General features: G+C 55.2%; 1 protein-coding gene across 3 annotated transcripts; it reads left to right on the top strand.

Annotated features, from left to right (window-relative positions):
* The first annotated feature begins 2,828 nt into the window (after positions 1-2,828).
* LOC113207815 (uncharacterized) lies at positions 2,829-5,848 on the top strand. 3 transcript variants are annotated; one of them, XM_052269065.1, is made up of 4 exons: positions 2,829-2,976; positions 3,046-3,387; positions 3,493-3,762; positions 3,860-5,848. In XM_052269065.1, exons 1-4 carry the CDS (start codon positions 2,845-2,847, stop codon positions 4,409-4,411), a joined length of 1,296 nt encoding a protein of 431 aa, XP_052125025.1. In that variant the 5' UTR covers positions 2,829-2,844; the 3' UTR covers positions 4,412-5,848. The 3 variants fall into 3 exon arrangements, with proteins under 3 accessions (XP_052125025.1, XP_052125026.1, XP_052125024.1); XM_052269066.1 differs by having other exon boundaries at positions 3,046-3,396; positions 3,493-3,753; XM_052269064.1 differs by having other exon boundaries at positions 3,046-3,396.
* Positions 5,849-9,655: the final 3,807 nt, after the last annotated feature.

Below are 9,655 nucleotides of genomic sequence, written 5' to 3'. Positions count from 1 at the left end.
GGACTAAGGAACGTTGCTGAGGCTCTGCAGCCGCCCCATTAATAATGCGGTAATCTGGAACTCTTTTGCACTTTTGGTAGAGACAGTCTTGGGGATTAAGGGACGTTGCAGAGGCTCTGCGTATTAGCCGGCCTGCGTCTCTGCTCGCGTGCGCCCACCCCATTAATAAGGCGGTAATCTGCACGAGGAACTCTTTTGCACTCAATAAGCCGCCAATTGCCTCATCCCGGGGAGAAACTGCACGCGCCGCGCCGCGCCGCGAGAGCGACCGCGTGAGCTCGCGACGGCTAATGGCCCGCCGGCTAATGTGCCTCAATGTGAGGGGCGGGCCGCGTGGGGCGGAGCAGGGCGGAGTCAGAGAGATTTGCTTAATGCCGCCGCCATCCCTTTCGTGCCGACTGTCACTCAAAACATGCGGAGCATGTGTGATGCGCGTGGGGGTGATATGCGTGATGTGTCGTCTATGTCTAGCCGAAATGTACGCATGGATGTAACTGTGAATACGCAGCAGTGTTGCGGGTTTGCATACTCTTCACACCCCTAACTAAGGGGCCATGTAGCCCCTGCGGCCATATTGAGTATGCCAACAACACTGCTGCGTATTCACAGTTACACCCGGCACACTATGCAATCGTATTATAACTTAGTCATTTTTGTCAGAGGTGCAGTGAGCTATTATCTTTACCCTCCAAGCAAGCTGATGTTTTATAATAGTTTGTCCAAATGGTTTTTTTCAGATTCTGAGAAATATACTACACTACTGGGAAAATGTTCTCTACGGGTCGCCTTCGAGACCGCCCCAAAAAGAACCTCTGAGTTTTCATGATGGACCGTGAGAATTATCAAAAGAGCGTATCAGCGAGAGCGATAGCTTGCACTACGTAAAACATAACAACATTTTTAATTTTAATATTTTTAATTTATTTTTTTCAACTTTTATTTTTACTTTTTTAAATGTCGGGTGACACTGGGTCGAGCCCCGGGCCGGCAGGTTCCGCCAGGGCTGCGCCCCGCGACTGTCGGGCCGGGCGGGAGTTACGAGGTGGAGTGGTCAGACCACACTGCCAAAAATACGGGGCGGGGTGGAGGTGGAGACGGTGGCAGTCTACAAGTATAATTAGCTCGCCCTCTGGTGGTAGGACAACGGCCGTGTCGCGGAGGTTGTCATCCATTGAGGACGCACTTTTCGGACGAAAACTCGCCCTGTCTTGGAGCGGTCGGACGAACGGAACGGTAATCATTGCAAAACTAATTATGTATGACGGGACGAGAAACGAGGCGATGGCGAGCGAACATGAGACGGGTGGTTCTCGATCATGTCGGCGACTAATGGCGATACATCGCGATATCCAATCGAACCGGAAGGGGCATTGGCATAGGCACGCACGCAGGCGCACGCCTTTGAGAGCCGCTACAAGAGGAGGGGGAGGGGACGCGGCATAGTTTTTTGTCGTTTTATTTTTTTAAATTGAATTAACCGGTACGTCTACTTTGTGGACACCGAACGCGGCGCCGACATGTGAAGATATAAACGATCATAGCTCGCCTCGGTGACTGGCTTATGGGAGATTATAAATCGAGAAGGGGAGGGGAGGGGGAGGGGAGGAGGAAGGGAGGGGAGGGGGAGGGGGAGGCATGCACTTTCTCCGCGTACGCTGTCTGGCCGTGGGGCGACGCAAAGCCATGGCTTGTCCAGCCACGACCTTCACGACCACGTGTGTGTGTGTGTTTCTCACACACAAGCATACGCAATGGGATGCGTAATATGGTGGGAGCTCTTGCAGGGGGCGGGGCAGATTAGCAATGCACCCAGAGGCAATAAAACAAAAAGAAACACCTTCAAGAACTTTTGTGGTTTGTTTGTAGTTTTCGCGATTGAATCTCCCGATGGACGCACTCTGTCCGAGCTTCACAAGACGCGTGCTTCTGCACCGCTACCAGTAGCACTGATGGTGATCATTCGCATTCGCTCCCCGCCCAGCCCTGGCACCACCCCCGCCTGTTCGCTTTCCAAGTCGTGACGCGGGCGGCCGTGCGACTGGACACTCATGCGCCGCCCCAGCCGCACCGAGACGGAAAATTGCACCGTACACGGTCAAAAGCCACGGACGAGACGCGCGGCGCGCAGATCAGCTGGCGGCAGCCCCGCGGAGCCGCGGCGCGAGCCACCGTCGCCGTCGCTGGGTCCAGCCGCCCACGCCGCGGTGGGAGGGGCGGAACCGCGGGGAAGGGGAAGAGGGGGGGGGGCGCTGGGCGGTCTACTCGGCCTCAACGCAAACAGGGCGTGAAGATGGCGTCGGCGTCGTCAGTGTCGGCAGCTGAGGGGAGAGGGTGAGGAAAGAGCTCGGCTGAGCTCAGGACTGAGGGGCTCATTGTCCGCCAATTTCATGATGGGTTGATTGATTGACGGCCCGACCGCCACCGACTGGCCGCTAGAGGGCCGGGCCTAGGGCCGGGCCCAGGGCCGGGCCGCCACCCCCGCGGGGGCTCCGCGTCCAGGACGTGCTCGAGGCGCGCAGCAGTACATCCAGCTCAGCAGGCGCGGGCTTTTATTTTACGGCGCGTCTCCTCGATGGCGGCCGCGCCGTGGCCTGGCGGTTGCATGAGCTGCACATCGCCTTCCTGGTCGAGTCGAATGCAAATAGAGCCGGGCAGGCTGCTGCCTTTGGAAACGAGCGACCCCGGCTTGTTTGGCTGCCGGGGGGTGGGGGGGGGGGGGGGGGGGTATCCGAGCGCATCTCTGCGCGCCCGGGTCGCAGCAGCTCGGGTCGCGGTGAAGCAACCCAACCCAACCCCTCTCTGAGTCTAACCCTCTGTGGTGTCCTGTTGGCAGAAGTGATCGACATGGGCGTGACGGGCAGGCGCTCCTCCGGCCCCGGGCCCGCGGGCGAGCCGCACGCCCACCTCACGCTCGCCATCACGCCCGCGCCCACCGCGCACCACTACCAGCACGTGCAGGGCGGCTTCATCCAGTCCGTGAGTACCCCGCCGCGCGCTACAGCCTACCTCCGGCCCGGGCGCGCTGACGCGAACCTCTCTGTCCAGGAGCCCGCGCACCACCGGCCCCAGGACGAGGAGGCGCTGCAGGCCGGACTCACGAGGAGGAAGCGCGCCGACCAGCCGGCGGACCAGGAGGCCGCAGCCTCGTCCCATGAGGAGGACGTCGACGAGGATGTCGCCGAGGACGACGCCGAGGCCGCGGCCAGCGGTGGCGCCGGCGACGACGGCGACATGTTCCTGGAGCCGGACGCGGCGGGCGGCCACGCGGGCGCCGTCCCTACCGGCGAGCCCGCCGCCACCACCGACGCTACCGGGGCCCCTCAGAACCTCTTCCCGGCCTTCCAGCCGCTGTTCCCCCTGGGACACTCACGGCCACCCATCTTCCAGGTGAGTGAGGTGAGCCATCGCCGAGTCTCCGACGTGTCTCTGTCACTTCGGGGCTGGAGCAGGCCGAGGAGGCCATTGCCGTGACGGCTCTCTCTCTCTGCGCAGGAACCCGCCTTCAGCCAGCGTCAGGCCCTTCTCCGGCCGCAGCAGTACAACCCGTACAACCCGTACGTGGAGGCGCGCGAGCCCCGCCTGGAGTTGGCCGCCCAGCACGCCGCGCAGCACGGCTTCAGGGAGCGCGCCTACCCGCAGCCCGCCGCCCCCATCGCCGCCCCCGCCGAGCTGCACTCCAACGCGCTGCTCGGCTCAGGCAACTTCGGCGTCATCCACGGAGGCACCTTCTACGGCGAGGAGAAGGAGTCCCAGGTGAGTGAGGTAAGTGAGAGCCAACGCGGGTCAGGCCACCTCGGCCCTGGTAGCAGAGGTTGAAAGGCCGTCTCTCACTGCGCTGCGCTCTGCTCTACCTTTCCAGGACTACGACTCCCCGTCAGCGGCGCTGCACTCGTTCTACGGGGGCAACGGGCACGGCCGCCCGGCCTTCTACCGAGGCAACCCCGAGCCGCAGCGCTATCGCACCTCGGAGGACTTCTTCGCGAACTTCCGCGACTTTGCCGACATCTCGACGCCGACCAAGTCTAGCTTCAGCGAGTACTACGTGGTGTACGTGAACCGCAACGCCTCGCGCGCCGACCCCGGCACCATGGTGGGGCCCGACGGCCAGGCCGTGGTCGCGGCCGCGCCGCAGCACCTCCCCGTCAGCAGTGGCAGCGGCAGCACCGGCAACAGGCCCAACAACATCTTTGAGCGGCTCGCGCAGATCGACCGTGAACACGCCGCCGTGGCAACGCACTCGACCGCCGCCGCCGACGAGGCCGTCGTCCCGAAGAAGAAGCTGTCTCTCGGCAAGCGGAAACTGGCGCTGCTCGACAAGAAGAAGGGCGGTAAGAAGGCCCTCGCGACCAGAGAGGTGGAGCCCGAGGCGCAGCCCGAGACGCAGCACGAGCCGCTGCTCGCACTCAGCTGAGCGCCGCGGCCGCGGGACCATGAGGCCCCAGGACCGGCACCGTCAGACCACGGCCGCCTCCTGCACGCCAACACAAGGCCGGATAAGGACAGGGTGATCTCTCCGTTCCGACGGTGGACTCCAGACCGGATAGGCTATCCACCGAAGCGGCCCGATTTGGCGATCAGAAAGGCAAGCGGCCTCTGAGGAGGACCTTGGCCCGAAATTTCACGCTCTTAGGACAAAGTGAACCATAGCATGACTCTGAAAACCTTCGAGGAAAAATACTCGCATGCTGCAGGACGATCCTTCGTCTCACTCTTGTTAAGTGGGGGAAGTCCCATAAGCTACTAGATTCGTTGGTGGGTTGCGGCGGTGCACGGGTAAGTGGCCAAAACAACCTTAAAAAGCTCAACGTTTAAATTTGTGTTTGATAGTTTGAGAAATGTTTCTGGCGGTCTGTTAAGACAAGAATAGAAAACAAATGTTATACATTCCCCCAATAAATGTCTATTAAAACTAAGGAACGTCTAAATAAACAAGTAGCACGGAATTACAACAACAACAAAAAAGAATTCTTCATTCAGAAATTTTTGATAAATTTGAGAAATCAAAACATTTTGTTGTTGTTTTGGGGGGAATAAAGCACTTGGGTATCTATTGGGAGGGGAGGGGAGGGGGGTTTCTATAATCAGTATTTTTCTACATGCAAGAATTTCTTTCTAGTGTTAAAGAGGCATAAAGCTATTTTCATCTGAGCAACTGTGTTATTGCTTCAGATTTTTTTTTAAATACTTATAAGGCTGACTGCTAAAGAAAAACTGACAACTCTGAAGTAAATAGAAGTATTACTAGTTCAAATTATGGTTGTTGCAGCAGAATCAAACTCATAATGTAAGGCAAGAATTGTGTACATAAATATGTGAAGATATAAATCATGACACACCTTTTTCACATTCATAATATTATTTTGATTTTATAATACTCCTTGTCTTTTCTCATGACTTCATCCCATATCTTTTGTAAATAGCATTATATTTCATTAAAGCACATTTGAATAGCTGTAACTGTAGCAATACGATCTTTATATCCTTATATTTTAATAATATAATGATTCCTACGTAAAGGGGGACTGCAACCTAGATATCAAATGTGTGTAATCAACAAACCAAAATTTAACTTGTCATTCAACTTGTTAAAATTAAGTCAAAACAAATGTTAGAAATTTGTTTAATAACTGTCTCCGTGTCTCTGATTTAGTAATATGTATGTATATTTGGATCGCTGTCAGTTCATTGTCATTGTTGTACTCTGAACTGCTTTTTCTTTCATTGTGTGAACGGCTTAAAAGACATGAAATGACTCGATGTATTATTTTAAATAATCTAGCCCCTTTGATGTGGTATTGTTATTTTGTTTGTTGTTGACTTTTGTACATAGAGAAGAGAAGAAAACAAATTGTCCGTGTATTTTTTTAAACCTCTTGCAGACCACCACTACTCTAACAGCTACTTTTTACCATACATGAATACACCGTTTTAAGCGTAACGAAAGAAAAACAGAAACACATCAGCGCAGTGGTTTGAAACAGCCCGCGCGCATCCGTTTTTGTTTTTGTAAGTACCTGTTGCCAATAACCCATCCATGGCGCCTACTGGTAGGCAACCCAACTGGCACGCACTGTTCTACCGACCCCAAACCCGCCTGGAGGACGACACGTTCCCCAATAAGGTGGCGCGATTAGACAGCACGACAGCACTAGCGCGTTAAGATTCCGGTTCAACTTTAACTTCAAAAAGGATTATTACGACTGCTTTGCCCGATAACCCCACGACCTATGCCGGCGTGCCCCGACGGCTTGCCGACCCGCCTGCACGGTGCGGCGCTCAGCGTGGGCCGCCCGCCCCACGCAGCTGCTCGGCGGGCTGGCCTACCCAGCGCATGGCAGGCGCTATCGCGTGCGTTACAGACAGCCTGGCGTGAGAACTATACAAGTGCTTGTTCTGGCGGCATGGCATGGCGCACGTCTTGGTTTGCAGCCACAACCGACACGGCAACCGGAACAGGCAGCTTCGCCCGAACCGACTCTAAGACAAAGGCCGCTCGGCGCCGTAAATACTCACGTCGCTGTCCACTTGCGAACGCTGTCCGAAAAAAAAAAAATTAAAAAAATGGGGGAATACGCCCCTTGCACGACTTCGGAGAACGCGGTAACAGCCCCTTACAACCACATTGTTCAGAACATACTCCCGGGATACAAACTGAGCAGAACATTTATTTAAAGAAAATACATTTTAAATGAGGTAATACAAAAAAAACACATGGCATAGTTAGGAGCAGACTTTCAACAAAGCGTCTCGGAAAAGCGGCCTGTCATTCCCCGAGAGCTCTCGGTGGCAACCTGATTCACACCAAGTACAATCTTTTGGAACAGAGCAGTAGTATGGAAAGGGTGGAGGCATGAGCTTGATCGAGGGGTGCACCTTGAGAAGGTCGTCGGCTATGATATTGTCGTGCAACCAGGAGTGGAGGCAGCGGTGCTGCACGTCGAACCCCATGGCATACACACCCAGCTCGAGGGTCCGCAGGGCCGGGGTCGTGTCGGGGCCGAGGGCCAGCAGCAGCTGGGGCGGCGCCTGAGACTGCAGGTGCAAGTGCTCCAGTGCGGGCAGCGCGGGGAGTGCTCTCAGGAGCGACTGCTCCTGAGGGAAGTTGTCACCCATGTCCCTCCTCCTCCAACTGTTGCGGATGGCCAGCGACTCCACGCAGGAGCGTCCTGACCAGGCTAGGTCGCGCGCGGACCACGCCTACGCCGGCGTCATCCCCCCGGCTCCGGCTAGGTGGCCGGGGGACTTGGACTGAAAACCCTCAAATTTGTTAAGAGATCTCAAAATAATACTATTAAAACCTGAAAATAGCTTCATTCTTTGAATTTATTTGGGAATATGCAGTTTTCAATAGTATGTTTTAGTGTCAAGTCTGTACGTATTCCGTATTCGGAGATGAATCACCGTTACGTGACACGGCACTGAGATTAATAATCCTTGTTGTCTGCTATACCGGGTGATTCAGAGCACGCGCCGCCATGTTGCGGGTTTGACTATCCTCGACTCGGCGGGCGCACGGGTGAGAGGTGAGGAGGGGACCCCTCCTCACCTCTCACCCGTGCGCCCGCCGAGTCGAGGATAGGCAAACCCGCAACACGGCGGCGCGTGCTCTGAATCACCCGGGACAAGAAGCACCGCCGCCGCCACACCGCCCAGTGTTAAACGGAGAGGAGCTAGGAAAAAGGGGGGGGGGGGTCCTTCTCGTAGAACAATAGGGTATTACCACAGAAATTATTTTGGTCCTAATGTGTACTGGACATCGGACGCCTACGGTTGGACGAAACGTCCGGAAACGTCCCGGCACACTCCGGCCTGGCCCGGCTGGTAATGGCACTCGGCAGCTCACACTCGAGCGCTGCTGCGTGGCTGTGCCAGTACAGTCGCCTCACTATAAGGAGTAACCTGGCGGAGCGATAGCTGTACGCAAAAATTCTTATTAAAGTGTCTAAACGTAACTGTCTTGTAACAGGAATCATCCAGTGCTAAACGATTAAGTTTGGTCCATTATTAAGTATTTAGTTTTCAGCCGTGCGATAGTTAGACTAGAAGTTAGCTCATCACGATGGTAGGGACTATTTTCTGAACGCGCAATGTTCAAGTTACTTCTTATAGTGAGGCGACTGTAGCGAGCGCGCCCGCCGCTCAGCAAGAGCCCGGTTCGAATCCCCCTCCAAGAATCTTTTTTCCGAGGCAAAGGCGAGTTGAACTCGAGGCTGTTGCGGCTGGGTGCCTGCTCCGGCACGCTCGCCGCACGGGCCGCGTGGTCCGGTGGCTACGGGACTCGACTGCCAGTCGGCAGGTCGTGGGTTCGAGTCCGCCCGGGGGCATAGCGTTTTGAGGCTGTCGGCGGTCGGGCGCGACACATTTTCTGCTTTGTGAGCAAAATGCAGGGTGGCCACAGGCAAAAAACAAAATTGATCGAATGCGGACAGTTTAAACGAAAAGAAACAAAAAAATGGGTTGGTAGCGCAGAAATTGAAGAAGAACAATCGCAAAACAGAATAAAAGTCGGAGGCGGTGTCCACTTGGCCTCACTCGTCGTTTGTAGCTTGCTCACGTCGTGTTGCTCTGCTTCTGTGTGCTTTGAATCGTGTCTTGTTTTTGAATCGTGTGTTTGTGGCCAGCGCTTCTCATCACCTCTCTAACGTCTCGTCTTCTCGTCTCCCTCGTCTCCTCGTCTCTTCAGCGTCTCTTCAGCGTCTCTTCAGCGTCTCTTTAGCGTCTCTTCAGCGTCTCTTCAGCGTCTCTTCAGCGTCTCTAAGGCGTCTCTTCAGCGTCTCTAAGGCGTCTCTTCAGCGTTCTAAGGCGTCTCTTCAGCGTCTCGTCAACGCCTCCATTGCCACACCCGCCACCGCTTCGCAACTCTCTCAATCGTGAGTACCTATTAGGTTTCCAAGACACATCGCTGTGTAACCCCCATTTATTCTCTCCATAACCACCGGTTCAAATTCACTCTGAATGAAAGGGACGATTTTTGTATACCTAGGTTGAATGTGTCCTTGTGCACATCTTCATCAGAAACAGTTTTTTCAGTTCGGAGGTACGATACATGTTGTATCAAGTCTAGGTACACATGCTTTATTTCGTATGTCGCGTAGCGGTGAACTTGTTGTTTGTGCGTAGCTACAAATTTGTATCTGATTTATATATGCACAAGCGCACATCTAGCCTAGTGTTTGCGAGTAAGAATAAATCTGGAGCCAGGGCCCGGCCAAGGGCACACCACCCCTGGCCCTGCACCGCGACGCTTGGCGTCACCGGAGCGGGCGGCGGGGGCGGGGCCTCGGGGATGCTGGCGGCGAGAGGATGCCAGCCTCGTCTGGGGTCCCCGGGGTCCCCGGGACGCGGTGCTGCCGAGGCGACGACGGCGCGGGGCCGAGGGGGAAATCACTCTGGGTAAAAGTGTACGAGTTAGTACGCTATTTCACGTTAGTACGCCCCATTCTTAGAACAATTTTTCAAAAATTTTGCGAAATTATGTTATTACACGGCACAATTACGCTTGATTTCTACCATTAGTACGCGTTATCACGCTGTTAGTACGATTTAGTACGTCTTTAGTACAGGCCTGGGTGTGCGAGTTAGTACGTAAATGATTTCCCCCTCGCGCGGGACGTCCGGGCGATGCAGCCAGCGCAGGGCCAGGCCAAGGGCACAC

Source organism: Frankliniella occidentalis, unplaced genomic scaffold (assembly GCF_000697945.3).
Source record: "Frankliniella occidentalis isolate FOCC.00 unplaced genomic scaffold, Focc_3.1 Scaffold81, whole genome shotgun sequence".
In the NCBI taxonomy this organism is placed as follows: Eukaryota; Metazoa; Arthropoda; class Insecta; order Thysanoptera; family Thripidae; genus Frankliniella; species Frankliniella occidentalis.
Note: the sequence above shows the minus strand (reverse complement) of the source record. Positions and strands in the feature narration are given on the sequence as shown.